This window comes from Drosophila virilis, chromosome 4 (assembly GCF_030788295.1).
Source record: "Drosophila virilis strain 15010-1051.87 chromosome 4, Dvir_AGI_RSII-ME, whole genome shotgun sequence".
NCBI classification, from domain to species: domain Eukaryota; kingdom Metazoa; phylum Arthropoda; class Insecta; order Diptera; family Drosophilidae; genus Drosophila; species Drosophila virilis.
In genome coordinates, this window is record NC_091546.1 from 24,804,378 (window position 1) to 24,820,930 (window position 16,553).

Below are 16,553 nucleotides of genomic sequence, written 5' to 3' on the forward strand. Positions count from 1 at the left end.
TGTTGTTGTTGCAAGTTTTTCGCCCCCCTGTTGCCTGTCAGTGTTGTCAATGCTGCCAATGGCCCTCTGCGGCGTTTGACAACTCTTTTAACCTTACAGGTACACACATACACCTTATTGCCGATTATTGTTGGCATGTCACATGTTAAAAAAAAACGGACAAAATATCATTAAACCTAATAGATTCGCAATTATCATTACTAATAACTCATTAGTTACCGCCTTTGAAATTGTCAATACAAATCTTTTTTACATACATGCACAAGATATCTTTTCAATCGTGATTTATATATAAGATCTGGTAATTTAGGATCACAGCTTAATAATTGAAAACATCGTAATATAAAATATGAAAATCTATTAAATATGTGATGAAAATATTACAGAAATAATAAAATGAACTGGTTCCTGCACAAAATCTATTTACTAAAACAGATACATATATATTCGCGGATATTGCCCGATGCAAAAAGAGGGTTCTATCAAAGTTTGTACTGAGTATAAGACATAAATTAAACTTCCACCCATTTTTCGACTGAAATGCATTTTCACAAAGTGGTTAGGTTTTATAATACTTATGTATATATCATAAAATTTATCATTTGCTTTGCACTCCTATACAATAATTTGTCCATCTGCATGGTAAGTAAGGAGGAGAGCCTAGTTTACCTTTGCTAACAAGATACCAGTGCATCAACAGTCATATATAGTAGCTCATTAAGGAGCTTAGTAAAAATCAAGTCGTAACTTTTACCATCTTAAAATAATATATGTATTTATGAACCCGCATATGCAAACGTATGTAAACATCAAAACAACCGCTTTGAGTCCATTTTAAGAGCCTGCTGTCCGATTCGTTCGAATTTCTCAGCGTGTTGAGCCACCTTTTAAAGCACTGAATAAGACATAAATCCTTGAAATTATGTTCGACCCGCTCCTTAAGTTCCGTCTCGGTCTGTCTCCGATGTCCGGCCTGTCCGGTCTGTCTGTCCGTTGTTCGCGCGTTGCCACACTTTTGCAAAAATATTTTCGTTCCCCCATTTTACTGCATCTTTTGGTTCTGCACCTTCCCTGCCGTCGGGTCACCTTCCGCCAAACTTGATTTGTTTTGATTAAAAGAGCCCAAAATGCGCCTGCTTTTTATTTATTTTTTTTTTTATTTTTGTCTTTTCTGTATTCCTTCTTGATTTTCCCCGTTTTGAAGGACATTCGTTTAATTTAGGACCCGAGAAAACATATATTACCAGGCGTCGCTTATTATGGCGCTGCGTCGACGGCGCATTTTTAATTTTTTAAGTGGATCCGAGACGCACAGCTCGATCCCGAGGCACTTAAAAACTTGTAGACTTTGTGTGTATACATGATGAACTTAATTTTGTAAAAACTCTACTTTTGAACAACTGGAAGCTGCCCAGATGGTTAAGCTGTTGCCAAAAACAATGCATATCCTTAATAAATGTATTTCATTATTATTTTTTTAAAACTTACAACAATTTAGTTGAAAACTATAATCAATTCACATGCATAAACAATTTATTTCAATAATTTTTTTACAAAAAATCTAATAAATCTATAGAAATTGTAAACCTTAAACAGCCTACTCGATGGGGGGAAAACTTATTTTGGCCGTGCTGTCTGTGTTAACAAGAATCTTGCTAGAGTCTACAGGAAAGAATTCTTAAACAAATCTGTGGATATTTTCAAAGTGAAACCCTTTTGATATTTCACAGAGGTTTAACATTTTAGGCTTAACATTTGCAACATTGCCAAAGACGCCAAACAATTTGTCTGATATGTTCAAAAATTAATGTTTACATACTTTTGTGTGACTAAATTGTGTGCAATCTAAGTTTAAATAAAACGACTTTACAAGTTCCCATTAAAGTTGGCAGCCTTTTTTATATTTTTTTAAGGGAAATTGTTTTGCACAAGCCCAAACAAATTGTTTTTTGATTGAATTTCACAGTACAATTCATAATGAAAAATAATCCCACATGACAATTGATACAATAAATAATATATAGAATTCATAGATATATAAATTATCGAAATCGAAACCCTCTAACTAGTTTTTTGATCTGGCATATGAATACAAAATTTTAAATTGAATTTAAGCTTTAAAAAATAACATTTTAAATGAGTTTCAGTAATTGTTTTTTCTAAATAAGTTGATATGAAAAACTTTTTGCACAAATGTTTTTATTATAATTTATGCTTTATCTCGGCATTATTTTAAATCTTTTCACTTCGATTACACTTTCGTAATTGCTTACAAGTATTTCCATGCGAAACCAAGTATTTGAAGACCATCTTGGATGTCATGATATTCGTGACCTATAAAAGACTTCTGCTTCTTCTTGAATTACAAACATTTCAGATGCACATGTCTGTACCCCAACACATATTAAGAAATGGTTCTTTCTAACCTTGCAAATATATCTGCAACCTACGGCGACCTTCCTTGACCCTAATCACAGACAAAAGACGTCAACTTTAAGTCTAAGGCATTTGTTGGGATCTACTTAAATTCTCGGCGAGTTCTACGATAAAACTTGGAGACCAAAAAAAATAACAAAGATTGGAATGTACAGCCGTACGTAGGCTCTCCGTTCGTCTGTGCCTCTGTGCAAATGAGCGACAGGTTGACAATGCCGGTATCTGTACAAGTATCTGTGCGCTCCACCAAACGTCTTCATGTACCATAAATACATAATAAAAAGATACAAAAAAAAAAAATAAATAAAAATCGTACATAAATAAATTAGCACATTTCAAACAGGAAATACACACATGAAATAATCAAGCACCGAAGAACGTTCTGAGTGTGAGTGTATGCGATAGGTGTGTCTGTGTGTGTGTGTGTCTATAGAAAGCCAAACAACGACCTTGAGGCGTTTTTTTTTTGTTTTTTTTTTTGTTGTCAAATATACAAACGCAATTATACATAAATAAATACATACATACACATAAATACTGTGTGAGCTGATGAAAAATTTCGCCACGTTTTGGCCAAATGAGTTTGGCAAATGATTCATGACAGCATTTCTATAGCTTTCTATAATATATAAAATACAAATTCTGGTCGATTTATCTTCATGTAGGCGACTCTATCGAGACGGTCGCGTGATACAGTCGACGCGGGTGTGCGGGCTGCGGGGGTACATTTCGGTAGCCGCTAATTGGCTGTGAAGAAGGCTGCCAACGAATATGCCACAAAACAAAATTAATCGGCCAAATATTTGGCAGATAAGTCAACATCATTTGATAAACACCTGTTGTGGATTGCCTAATACACGGCAAATAGACGGTTTAAGCCAAAACTCTTGCAGTCCGCCACAGCGCAGAAAGGCAAGTAAATGCTCATCGTTAGATAAAAATGTGTGTATACATATATCCATAAAAGTTATTACCTCCAAAGAGAAACTCTACTTAGTATTCCACATAGATATGCAGTCATAATAAAACAGGTATTCCAAGTTTTTGCTAAATGAATATTTTTAAAGGAGTTGCCAAGAGTTAGGTTTTGGAATTGAGACAATTCTATGAATAGAGGTATATTAGAAAAAGTTGCGTATGGCTGTTAAAAGTACGTTTAACTATTTAACACAAGTTTTATACTTTTTCCAATTTCCAATAGTAAAAAGAGTTAATAAATTTTAACTTTTCAACTCAATATTGAGTTTCATAATTGCAATTTTTTGCTTAAGTTCTTAATAAGCTCTCATAAAATCGTATAAGATATTTATAAAAACAAACCCATTAGAATAAAGCTATAAAAGTATTTTATCCATTCTTAAACTTCCAGTTATTAGAATAAAATTTTTTTATCATTTTCACATTTTTGTATGAATTTTTTTTTTAAATATTTTTTTTTCGAATTTATATAGATTTTGTTTGAAAAAAAGGAAATCATGCACAAAGTAGAATCTTTACGCAAATAATAATAATGCTTCGAAGCGGATTTGAAAATCATCAAAAAATTTATTTTAGTCTTTTGACTGTTGGACTAACTGCATAAGTAGGCATATATCCTTTGTTATAAAAGAGATGCTAATTTATTAGTCTTATCATTGCTTTAGTGTTTATTCCATGCATAAATTACGTATATATATTTAAATTTGATTAATTATTTATTTTCTGCAGTTTAGTTAAAAGCTAAGCAATGCTTGCCATTAACATTTGCTGTTATTGTGGCAGCCTTTTATTATTATTTGGTGCTCTATTATGTTATTGTAGCCACCTCCATATGAAAGTGCTTGCATAATTGAATCGATTGCTATTGATTTCAGCTACTGGGAGTTTTCAGTGGCTCTTGACTCACACACGCACACAAATCATTGGTAAGTGTTAACTTTGAAAAGTACGAGAGTATTTTGCTTGTCATGTGCCTCCCTTTGCACACAACTAGCTCCAGCTCCAGTTCGAGTTCGAGCTGCAGCTTGTTCGAGTTAAGCGCCAAACTTCATGAGCTATGCGTCATGTGAAGCGTCACTCAAACTGAGACCCAAAAGAAACCTGAAACAGGAAGAAACCCGTTTCTGTTTGTGCCTGTCTCTCTCTCTCTCTCTGTGTGTGTGTGTGTGTTTGGGGAGGGAGTGGAACCAATCAAGCAAGGCAGCAAAAAGAGGACCAAAGCAAAATCCAAATCAAAAGCCAAACAAACTGGAGCCCAACACTGAACCAACTCTCGTTGGCTGGCGGCAATTTTCGAGTGATTAGTCATCAGACGGGAAGCAACAGAGCAAAGAGCCAGACACCAGGTGAGTGTAGAGGGGCGAGAGGGGTTCAGAGTTCACCCGAAAACTTCTTCAACAAAAACTTAAGCGCCTGGCTCTATGGCTCCTCGCATTAGAATAGTTTCTAACAAAAAGTTTTTATTGACTCGTCTTTTGTTGTTGCTGCTGTTGTTGTTGTTGTTGTTCGGGCAGCAACTTTCAAGTGGTTTTTGTAAGTTTCCAATCAATTTTTATCGTTTTGCTTTAATTTGATGCGATTTTTATCGTTTTCTTGCTCGGCCAGCCGCCTGCCGTCTCATCTTTAGCTTTGCATAAATTAAATGGCTAATGGCTAATGGCCATAAATTGTGTTCTTGGCTTTGTTTTTATTCTGGCCCTCTTTAAGCGCTGCTGCAATTTATTAGTTGACCTTCAGCGTTATAAATAAACAAACTTACAACTAAGAACTTAACAAAACGCGCATTAAAGCACAGCTAAATTCGGCTCGCCGAATACCCAATACTCTTGCCACTTATCTGATCTTGTCCACAATCTCTGTTAGAGAGCTCTTCATATTCAATTGATTGCCATTATCTTGCTGGCAAGAAATGTTTCAATAGCAAACTTTTTTTTTTTTTTTTTCATAAAACCTTAACTTTGATGAGGCACGGCAAACTCTTTCATTCAGCCCATCCTTCTTATGATTTTTTGAATTACCTTTCCACTGATTCCAGCTCAAAAAACGTTTTCTAAATCTTTTCAAAGTGAGAAACTACTTTTTGATAATAAGTCAGGCCATCGAAAAGAAGCCTTAAGGGAATTCGGAATAGTTAAATATAATACTTAAATATAATACTTTAATCAAGACTGCAATTCTAACCAACTCTTTTGGTTCGTTTTAGGGATCCGAGCAATGCCTCGCTTTGATTCCTGAACCTTGCTCTCCATATTTATGATGAACCCAAATTTCAATCTTATTTCTACACATTTTCACAGTTTGCAATAAAACCTTGGAAAATCGTAAGTTAAATTAATTGGTAATCATTTTTTATTTCTGGAAATGAATAAAATGAATATACATCAAAAGTAACGAGCTCATAATGTTCAAAGAGAGAAGAGAAAAAACAAATGGTTCGGGGTTCAGTTTAAAGCGCGTTTCTTTTTGATCGGATCATCTTAAATAAAGAACGTTCAAATTCCCGACTGTAAGCAAATCGATTCGATTTTTGTTATGATGAATCTTAACAATTCAATAGATATGATAAAACTTGGGTATAAATTCAATATTTAATCAGAATTCGTTGAAATGTTTTCTGACAATGATTATTGCAGCCAGTTTTCATCTTTTTAAGTACCCTCATTTTGCAGCTCACATTGTGAATTTGTGCGTAATAAAACACATTAAACTTTTTTGTAAACGAAAGAAAATTAGACTGTTTAAGGACTTTTAAGCTTTGATCCTGCAGCAATTCAAGTTTAACTGGAATCGTTTTAGAATTCTTTAATAATTGTTATTGGATGGGAAACTGTTTTACATTTTAGTTGAGCAGGCTAGTTACTTCCTAGATGGACTTCAAAATGCTCCCAAATGTTACACAACCCGTCAACAGCAGCAGCAGCAAAGGCAGCAGCAGCAGCAACATGTTTCGCAGTTGGCCACAGCAACGGCAGCTGTTGGCGGGAAACTGCAGAACGAACGGCAGCAGTTGCACAGAAATTGGCCAAAACGATCATGTTTATGCAGACACATAGGCCACAGACACGGCGCCGTGTCGAGCAACGGCAGCAGCAGCAGCAGCAGCAACAACAATGGCAACAGCAACAGTTATGGCAATTGCCAAAGTTGCAGTTGCAAAAATCAAACAAAAAGCCACAAAAAGGCAGGCAACAAACGATAAAAAGCCATTCAATGTTGGCCAAAAAGTCAACAGCAGCAGCAACAACTGTTGCAGCCAAATGGCAGCAGCAGCAGTTCGGCAACAATGTTGCCAGCTCTGTGGCAAATGCTGAAACAACAACAACAACAACGGCAACAACAACAACGGCAACGGCAACGGCAACAACTCAGTCAAGTTTCTTTGACTTCGACTTCGTCTGCTTCTTCTTCTCGCTGAGGTTACAACAAGGTAAACCTGCTGCCATGTTATTGTATCTGCGCTTTGATCTCTCGCCTCAGACAATAGAACAAAGCGAAAAGTTGTTGCTGTTGCTCGTAAGACAACAACAACATCGACAACAACAGCAACAGCAACAGCTGAAGAATTATGGGAGGAGGTCAATGCTGCAATTGTTAACTGCTAATTAGCAGTCAATAAGAGAGAGAGAGAGAGAGAGCGAGATAGACGCATATAGAGAACAAGGGAGAGCTCCACGAAACGATGCCAAATGGCATGTAACAATCGATATGTGCCTGCGGACATATCGAGAACCGGTTAACAGATGGGCGAACCACAAACAAAAGATGTTGCCGCTGTTGTTGTTGTTGCTGTTGCTGCTGTAACCAACAACAGGCAAATTAGTCATTCGACATGGCGCTCACTGACAAATTATAAACAACATAATGCACACTCGGTTTTTAGAATGTTATCGACAACAATGCGGACCACACGCAACTAGTGCACAATCGAAATTATCAAAAACGAATATTCTTAAGAGCATAACAGAGCATAAACGTTTAAAAGCTTCAATATTTGCAGCTTAGTAACATGCTATCTACGCTTAAGGGGCTTATCGATAACATTTCCGATAAGATTAGGATGATCGAAATTGTAGAGAAAGCTATCGCAGTTTAACAATCATCGATATCACCATCGAAATTATTCTTAAGACAATCTGAGAGAGTAAACGATTAATAGTTTGAATATTGACAGCATAGTTTATCGATAACATTTTCGAAAGCATTCTATTTAACTATCGCTGTGCCACAACTTAAATTTCTGTTTTATAATTCATACCTCTTTTTCCTATTTTCCATTTGAATTTCGCAAACCTTATTAATATTTAAGCAATATCGATAATATCTAACTAGAATTTCTTATCTTCTTACCCTCTTATATATATTTTACTTGATTATTATTTATCGATAACATAGTCGATAACAATATAATTACAAACGTGACTATTTAATCGCTACTATGTAATTGCTTAGGTTTTCGAAACACAAAATTCAACATTTAATTTCATTAACACTTATCGATTTCGCTGTCGATAACATTAAATATCGTTCCTCAATTTCGGCATTTGCAATTATTTTCTGCTGCCTTTCCGCTTACACTCCGCTCTCTCCCTGCCACGCGCGGTTACCCTTCCACCTGGCTGCTGCCTAAGTTATGACAGCAAAAGCTGTAAATTAACATTTGGGGCCGCATTTAGCCACACACTTAAAAAGAGTTCAAGAACATAAACAAAGCAATGGACGTGTCCAATGGGGCAAAAAATACCAAACAAAAAATAAAAAGAAAGAAGGAAACCAACCGCAGAGCCAATCAACTTACAAACTCGCCGACACCGACAACCTTGGCCAAGAGAAAGAGAGAGAGAGCGCAATAGAGAGGAGAGGGGAGAGAAAGAGAGGCAGCTAGGAGGAAGCTGTCGCTGCCGCTTACTGATAAAAAGCAAAGACCGCACATAAACCCAGTTACAAACAAGTAAGAGTGATTAGGTCGTAAGTGCTCGACACGTTGATACCCTGTACTATGCTTTTGCAATAACTTACCAACATAACTTCATTAACAGCTGTTAATCTGCATTATTTGCAAATGTAAATCTAAACCGCATAGATTAATAAATAAAATATATTGCTCAAAGGTATCTAGAGCTAATAATTTAATAAAAATGGAATTATTATTTTCAATACAAGTTTATAAAGAGTTACTTTACATCCTGTCTGAGACTATTTAAAGAACTTTTTTGTAAATGATCTACTTATGAAATACATTGTACAAACATTACCTGAAACTTTATCCCAGCTTTACAGCTGATGCATATATTTTATAGGGAATACATTAAATGATCATAACCTTCTCGAACTCCACTTCGCTTACAGGGTATGCGCAACTGCAACAGACGGCCAATAAACCGAAAAACCGCAAGCGGGCCGACGTAGTCAAAATAATAATGAGCCAACATTTAAAATGGTTTATGCGATGGCAACATCATTATCATCAAGCAAGCAAAGATCATTAGCAATATCATTATCGATGTTATGAACATCATTATGACAATACACCTACGGCAGAGACCGCGAGACTCTTTGATTTTTCTGGGTCAAGCGAAAGACGCGAAAGACCCGAAAGCCGCGACAGCAGAACAAGAGCCACAAGCAACAGAATCAACGTGTGCTAGAGTTCAAAACGTGCCCGGGCCGCGTCGTTAAAAGCTTCTCTTAACTGCGCCCCGGACTCCACTCCACTCCACTCCACGTTCCGCCACGCTCCGCTCTCTGATGTTGGCAACAATTTCCGGTGGCCTCCGGGCCAACCGCTGCACAATTGCAGTTACCACAGTCGCACTCGCACTCACACTCGCAGTTCCCCAGATCCCATCGGATCCGTCCGATCCGACCGCGACATGAGTCAGACCCCAGAAAGTAGTTCAAGTGACCAAAGGCGCCGTTACATTTCAGTGCTTCAAGTGAAGTGCTTCGCTCGGCTCCGGCCTGGTAGGAGCTGCGCTCGCAATTGGGCGTTAATTAAATTGTTTTCATTTGGCTGCTGGAGAGGCTTTTGTGGTTAATGCTCAAGTGGGTGTTGGACCCAGAGCCCGGCCAGAGTCCGGCCAGAGCCCGACCAGAGCCCGGCCAGAGCCCGACCAGAGCCCGACCAGAGCCCGATCAGAGCCCGGCCAGAGCTCGTCCAGAGTGCGTTAAGTGTGCGCAAATATTGGTTAAGGGCCAAAAACTGAGTTCAAGATTAAGCCAGAAATTCCAAAAATAAACAAATTTATTTTAGTGCTCCACTTTTAATCTAACATACAAAAAGAGCTGAAGGCCTGAACGCTAACGCTCTTCTGTGGTAATTAATTATAGCAATATTTATAATACGATTGTTTAATAGTCATAAAATATACAAAAAAGATATCGATAATCGATACATTTGTTTGGAAGGAAAGTGCAATTTGGCTTTTAGTTAAATATTAATCGCATAATATTTGAAAATAGAGTTCCATATTTCTTATGCGATTTAACTTTTCCGATCTTGTTTTACATTTACTTTTAAACATTTTAATTTATCTGCATTATACTAGTCAGTCATGTATGTTATCTCTGTGAATCACGAATAAAGCAACAATATTCGAGCTGCATTAAGGTTCGATAAGGTTTGGTTTGTGAACTCGATTTGACACGTGCCCGAAAATAGGTTTGAAACTTTGCTTTGATCAATGGAAATGAATCTTACATTGTTTTAAGACACATTCAGCTTCTTTTGCTTTCATTTTAAGCAACTTAAAAAATCTTTGAGGTTTATTTTCTCGTGTATTCGGCAGCTTCTCAATAACTCCTATTATCTTAAATTCCAAAATAAAAAGTGTTTTTCTTTTTACTTACCATTCAAAATTTTAAAATTAATATTCCAATTGTGCTTGTTTTCAGTCTAATAAGATTTGTTTTGGATATTCCCTAAAATGTTGCCGCGTTGCCCAAGTCTCAGTATTAAATTTCTCGCTTAATTTGAAATTGTTTTACTTGATTACAATAAAAATTGTTTACATAATTTTGTGTAAATTTTAATTAATTATTCATTTTTGTTTTATTAAAAACTGTAATTAATTTTCTATGCACATGTTATGCATTTTGAATGCAAATAATTCAGACATTTGTTGTTGTTGTAAAAATGGTTTTATAAAAAATATTTGCACAATAACGCGAACGATAGTATTATTGCACAATGAATGCCGCTGTTTTTTATACATATTTTGTTTTTCACCTGTGAATTATTAACGGTAAATTAATCATTCAGTGTCGCTGATTCTGTATGTGTGTGCGTGTGTGTGAGTTTGGGTTAACGAGCGACCGAGCAGCAAATTGACAAAAAGTAAATAAACAAAATGCTGCAAAACGGCAACTGTTGAAGTTGCAACGCGCAGCCAAACGCGGAAGCTGCAAGCTAAAAACCAGATATTTTTTTGCAACGCCATCCAATAAGAATCACACGTACGAGCGCTTTCTTTATAAATGTTAACGTGTGTGTGTGTGTATGTGTGTGTATGCCTAAGTGTGGGTCGTTTTTTTTTTTTGCACTTGCTTGTTGGCTGCTTTCTTTGCTGCTGTTGCTCTGGGTTTCATTTTACACGGCAGCAGAACGCTGCCGCTGCCGCTGCCTCTGCCGCTGCCGCTGCCGCTGCCAAGCTACTCTTGCGTTGCGTTTTTCCTCACCTTTGCAGAGTTTATTGACATTTTCAGCATTTGCTTTTGTGCGCTGCTTTCTTCGAGTGAGCGTGCGCTCTCCCCATTTTTGTGTGTGCCTCTCTCTCTCTCTCTCTCACTCTCTATCTCTCACACACATATACACAGGCACTTGTTATTTTTTTTTTTTGTAGAGAATAACCTTCAATTTTATCTTATTGCGCTCTTGTCGTCGTTTTTACACACACTCACACCCATACATACACAATGGCACACGAATGGCCCCACATTTGTTGTTGGCTTTGCTAGTTTTGTTGTTTTACACTGCGTGAATTAACATTTGCCTTTGGTTCTGTTTTTTTATGCAGCTAAAACTTTATTTATGCATTACGCTTATTTTAATGCGATTGCTTGCATTTTTAATTCCACTACACATGCACTTACAGTCGACATACGCACACAAGCACAAAACACACACACACACACATACACATACTCATACGAGAGACAGCCGATTCTGCAACAAAAACATGCACAACAATTTGTATTGGCCCTCGGTATGTTGTTTTTTTTTTTGTTTGAAATTATTTTCTATTTTTGTGTCATACATATTTATGGAAATTACTTTTTATTTATTTTGTGCTAGTTGTATTTGCTTTGCACAGTATAACGAAATTCTGAAAAATACTTTTTTCCACAACGCTCGCGGCGTAACACAGACACGCGCGCAACTTCTTCGCTCGGCATTTGTTTTGGTACTAACCCAAGTGTGGCCGCATCTCAAAATCCAGAAACTCAAAAGAAAACAAAAATTAAGAGTGACCAGCCATGAAAAATCTCTAAATTAGACAATTCGACAGGAAATACCAAATACTAAATCTTTCAGCAGAAAATACCAACAATAGCAGTGATTCATAATATTTCTCTATATGCAAAACAATTTGAATTTTGTGGGCAAAAAATTGTGAAAACTAAATAAATACATGTAGCCCATTATTAGCGAAAAACTAAAATAGACAGTTATATAAACAAATGCCATTCAAGCCTGTTTGTGGATAGCTTATTATAGACAGTATTAACAGGTTGTTAGGGTGACCATTCAATTTCAGCATGTCAATATACAACACTACAACGGACCGTACAAACAGCAACAGCTGATTACCAATCATTAGTTTAATTTAGTACGCCATTTCGTGCGCAACGTGGTGGTTGATGCCATCTGATTATTCCTAGTTTTTAAGCATAACACAAAGGCGATTTTGTTCTAGTGAGCGGTCACTAATTGCCAAACAAATACGAATGTGTTAGTGAATAACGTTTATAGGTTTTACACAACTTAGTACAAATATATCAACACAATGACAACCACCGATGTGCGAAAGAGAAAGGTGAGCAAAGGTTAAAGGGCAACGCTACGACATTGTTTTAAATGCTAATTTCGGCGCGTTTCCCAACACACACACACCCACAATTAAATGCGGAAATTAAAGCTAATTCCTTGCGTTTATTGTGCCAAGTTTATTTACATAAACAATTGATTGTTGCTGCCCAAACAACAATTTTCCTAACAATTTCAATTCGTTTCGCGTGCCCGGCTCCTATAAGATCTTCTAGATAGAGATGAGCACAAAACTGATCTAAACAAGCCTTGAATTATAACAGTTAATAGCCGGCACAGTGCTGGAAAAGTTTTGAATCTTGATTTTAGAACTCTTCTTTGGGTGACATTCGTAAACGTTTGATTTGTCCTGCTTTCCATTTAAAGTGCTGGCAAAAATATGCGACTAAATAGTTTATTGGAAAGCTCTCGCTTAAATATATTTAACATTTGTATAAAACGTTATTTAGTCATTTTCATAAAATGATTATTTTGATTAAAGAAAGCTGACGAAACAGCTTGAATTATATTTGTAAATGAGCTGAAAATGACGATGATATTTTCACATAATAAACACAAATTGACCGGCCGGTTAAATTACGCTTCTATTCGGCAGTTTTTTTTTTTTTTTCTCCCCCAGCCAACAAGGTCATCTATTTTCATTAGATAAATTGCTCTCAAGTGCTGTTAGCGAGATTTTCAACAAATGTTTTGTGGGCGCAGCGAAAAACAGGTTCAAATCGCGTTGGATGGAGTTCGCAACTTAACCCTTGTGCGCCGCTTAACCCTTGTGCGCCGGCCACAATAACGATATTTGCATAACGATAGCCACAATAACGATATTTGCATAACGATAGCTGTTGTTAAACCTCGTAACGTCTGATGAAATACTCAAACAGAGCTATTTTTACAATGCCGAGTGATAAGCTAAGCACATTTCAAGCCCCATTGTGTGCGTTTCTCTCTTGATAAGCGAAAAGCCGTACTAAAACATGCATGTCCCGGTCGCACGTCTCAATTATCAATTGATTATTTTTTTTTTTAAAAGGTATTTCTTATTTTATTGATTAAAAGGCGCCTCCACCTTGGCGCAGCTGTCGAAATTCACAAAGGTGCAATGTGAATTTTCCGCATTGACATGCAAATGAAATAAATTCAAGCAATTGCTGTTGCCAATTAAATGGCACAGTCCACAGTTCAGAGTCGTCTTTGGGCTCTGTTAGTTTAGTTTAATTTATTTGTGCACTTACACTTGTCTAAATAATTGAATGGCAATTTCGTTAGTTGTCTTTGTGGTTTCAACAATAATATTTGTTCAAGCCAAAAGACTCTACACTTAACTCTACACATTTCACAAGCTCTCTCCAATGGTATGAATATCTTATCGTAGTCTACGAATGTCTAAATCAAGATAACCTTCAAAGAAAAAACAAAATGTTCGAAAACAAAAGTTCGCTACAAAAATTGTAACCTAGCATGACTCTCAAGTTCTTATGTTAATTACCTATTGATAGAAAATTACTCACTCATTATATAACGTAATGCGAAACTAGACTTGAATACCAATAAACACATGTGTATGTATAAATAAATGTTAAGTATGTGTGTAATGAGCGTGTCAAATGTTTATTATGTGCTCTGTTAGTATAAAATAAATGCGCTCTCATCATTATTAGCTTTGGCATCTAATGCGATAAAGTATCTCGAACTGAATTTCATAAAATAAAAAAACTAATAAGTAGTCTGTAGGTTTTCTAATTGAAATGATTCCAAATAATATTCAAAACCTGTTTTATAACAATACGCTGGTTGTTCTAAATCACACATTTAGATCATTAGCACAGTTAGCAAAGCACATTGGTGTAATGCAGCCCTGGCTGCGCAAGTTATCGATAGCTAAATGTTGGGCAGCCCTCAATGCTCTTGAATAGCAACAACAGAATTACATTGGCCAATTGTCCGATAAGAAACCGAAATTGTCAAGAGCATTGGAAGCCAAAAAGCGAAACAAACACAAAACAGACAGACAAGTGCAAACAATTGACGAAGCTGCCAGCATGTGTTTTAAGGAAAATGCTGGTTATTTATAGATAGCAAAAGCAGCGCAATGAGATACGAATACAAGCTGGTAGACTGTCGTGCTCTCAAGCAATAATTATTAAATACATTTAAAAACGAGCCAACTATATTAATTGTGTTCATTTTGCAGCTGGCCAGCGATGATAAAGTGACGCCGGCGAATCGACGCAAGGGCAGCGGCGCCGGAAACGGAAATGGACGTGGCGGTGTGACCAGCGGCCTAAAAGTATCATTTCTGTGTTTGATTGTGTCCGTGGTCCTGCTGCTCTTTGTCTTTGGTGTGTATCAATTGTATTTTGCTAAAATGTCGATGCCAATTGTGCCGAAACTAACTAAAACCTCTGATTTTCCCACTGTTACCGTTCCCTTTCATGAATCGCCGCATCACGCACAACCAAATGCGCCACGTCCCACAACCAAACCGACGACACATAATCACAACAACAACAATAACAACCATGCAGGCGCCGTGTCCGATAATGCTAGCCCGTATCTGGCGCGTCTGGCCTCCAAGCTGGGCTACAGCAAGGTTCAGTACGCAGCCATCATAGACGCCGGCTCGACGGGCAGCCGCGTCCTGGCGTACAAGTTCAATCGCAGCTTCATTGACAACAAGCTGGTGCTGTATGAGGAGCTGTTTAAGGAGCGCAAGCCCGGCCTTAGCTCGTTCGCCGATAATCCAGCCGAGGGCGCACACTCCATTAAGCTGCTGCTGGACGAGGCGCGTGCCTTTATACCCAAGGAGCATTGGTCGTCCACGCCGCTGGTGCTGAAGGCGACGGCTGGCTTGCGGCTGCTGCCACAGAGCAAGGCGGAGAATCTGCTGAATGCGGTGCGCGATTTGTTTGCCAAATCCGAGTTTAGTGTGGACATTGATGCCGTTGAGATCATGAATGGCACGGATGAGGGCATCTTTAGCTGGTTCACCGTTAACTTTCTGCTGGGCCGTCTGTCCAAGACGAACCAGGCAGCTGCTCTGGATTTGGGCGGCGGCAGCACGCAGGTCACCTTCTCGCCCACAGATCCCGAACAGGTGCCCGTCTACGACAAGTATATGCACGAGGTGGTCACCTCCAACAAGAAGATAAATGTGTTTACGCACAGCTATCTGGGCCTGGGCCTAATGGCCGCACGTCATGCTGTCTTCACCAAGGGCTACAGCGCCGAGGAGACTGTGGTGGAGAGCGTTTGCGTCAATCCCATCATTGCCAATCGCACCTGGGTGTACGGCAATGTTAAGTACCAGGTGAGCGGCAAGGAGAACAGCAAATCCAGCGCCGAGCAGCCGATCGTTGACTTTGATGCATGCCTGGAGCTGGTCAAGAGCAAGGTAATGCCATTGGTCAAGCCAAAACCCTTCACGCTCAAACAGCATGCAGTAGCCGCATTTAGCTACTATTTTGAGCGCGCCATCGAATCGGGTCTGGTTGATCCAACGGCCGGCGGCGAGACAACCGTGGAGGGCTATCGCAAAAAGGCCCAGGAAATCTGTGCCATACCCAATGATGAGCAGCCATTCATGTGCTTCGATCTGACCTTCATCTCGGTGCTGCTGCGCGAAGGATTCGGCCTTAACGACAGCAAGAAAGTAAAGGTGTGTCTCATAAATGAGCATAATTTGTTTAGCACGTTGCTAATTAGTTTCTTTTCTTGTTTATTTGCGCAGCTTTACAAAAAGATTGACGGCCATGAAATCTCTTGGGCACTAGGATGTGCCTACAATGTGCTGACCAGCGATGAGAAGTTCAATAATTCCTAGTTCTCCTTCTATTAGTGTGTAGGCGAATATATAAATAGCTGAAATTGTTTCTAGAGTGCCTTAGACGTGCATCGAAGTATACTACACACACACACACACACACACACACACACACACATTCGCACACACACATAGACAGCCTTCTGCTGGCCAGTTAATATATTTATGCGCTATAAATTCATTTCAATTGTCTTTAATTGAAAGCGAATTCATTTATTTGTCATTTATATAAGGGCCGCACTGTGACTACACTACGTTCTTCTAGTTTATAATTCAGAT

General features: G+C 38.1%; 2 protein-coding genes across 5 annotated transcripts in view; one reads left to right on the forward strand and one right to left on the reverse strand.

Moving 5' to 3' along the window:
• The window catches only part of Hr39 (Nuclear hormone receptor FTZ-F1 beta), a 30,927-nt gene extending 19,116 nt beyond the window's left edge, over positions 1-11,811 (reverse strand). The window contains exons 1-2 of the mRNA XM_032437874.2: positions 11,684-11,811; positions 10,261-10,639 (exon numbers count right to left, since the gene is read on the reverse strand). The gene's annotated coding sequence lies outside the window, so the exon portion shown is untranslated. The remainder of the gene's footprint in view (positions 1-10,260; positions 10,640-11,683) is intronic.
• Positions 11,812-12,233: 422 nt separating this feature from the next.
• Positions 12,234-16,455, forward strand: NTPase (ectonucleoside triphosphate diphosphohydrolase NTPase). 4 transcript variants are annotated; one of them, XM_015169694.3, is made up of 4 exons: positions 12,237-12,446; positions 14,646-14,793; positions 14,980-16,109; positions 16,182-16,455. In XM_015169694.3, the coding sequence occupies exons 1-4, from the start codon at positions 12,417-12,419 to the stop codon at positions 16,272-16,274; spliced, it is 1,401 nt and encodes a 466-aa protein (XP_015025180.1). In that variant the 5' UTR covers positions 12,237-12,416; the 3' UTR covers positions 16,275-16,455. The 4 variants fall into 4 exon arrangements, with proteins under 4 accessions (XP_015025181.1, XP_015025180.1, XP_032293766.1 ...); XM_032437875.2 differs by lacking the exon at positions 12,237-12,446 and adding an exon at positions 13,789-13,806; XM_002057752.4 differs by lacking the exon at positions 12,237-12,446 and adding an exon at positions 14,340-14,564.
• Positions 16,456-16,553: the final 98 nt, after the last annotated feature.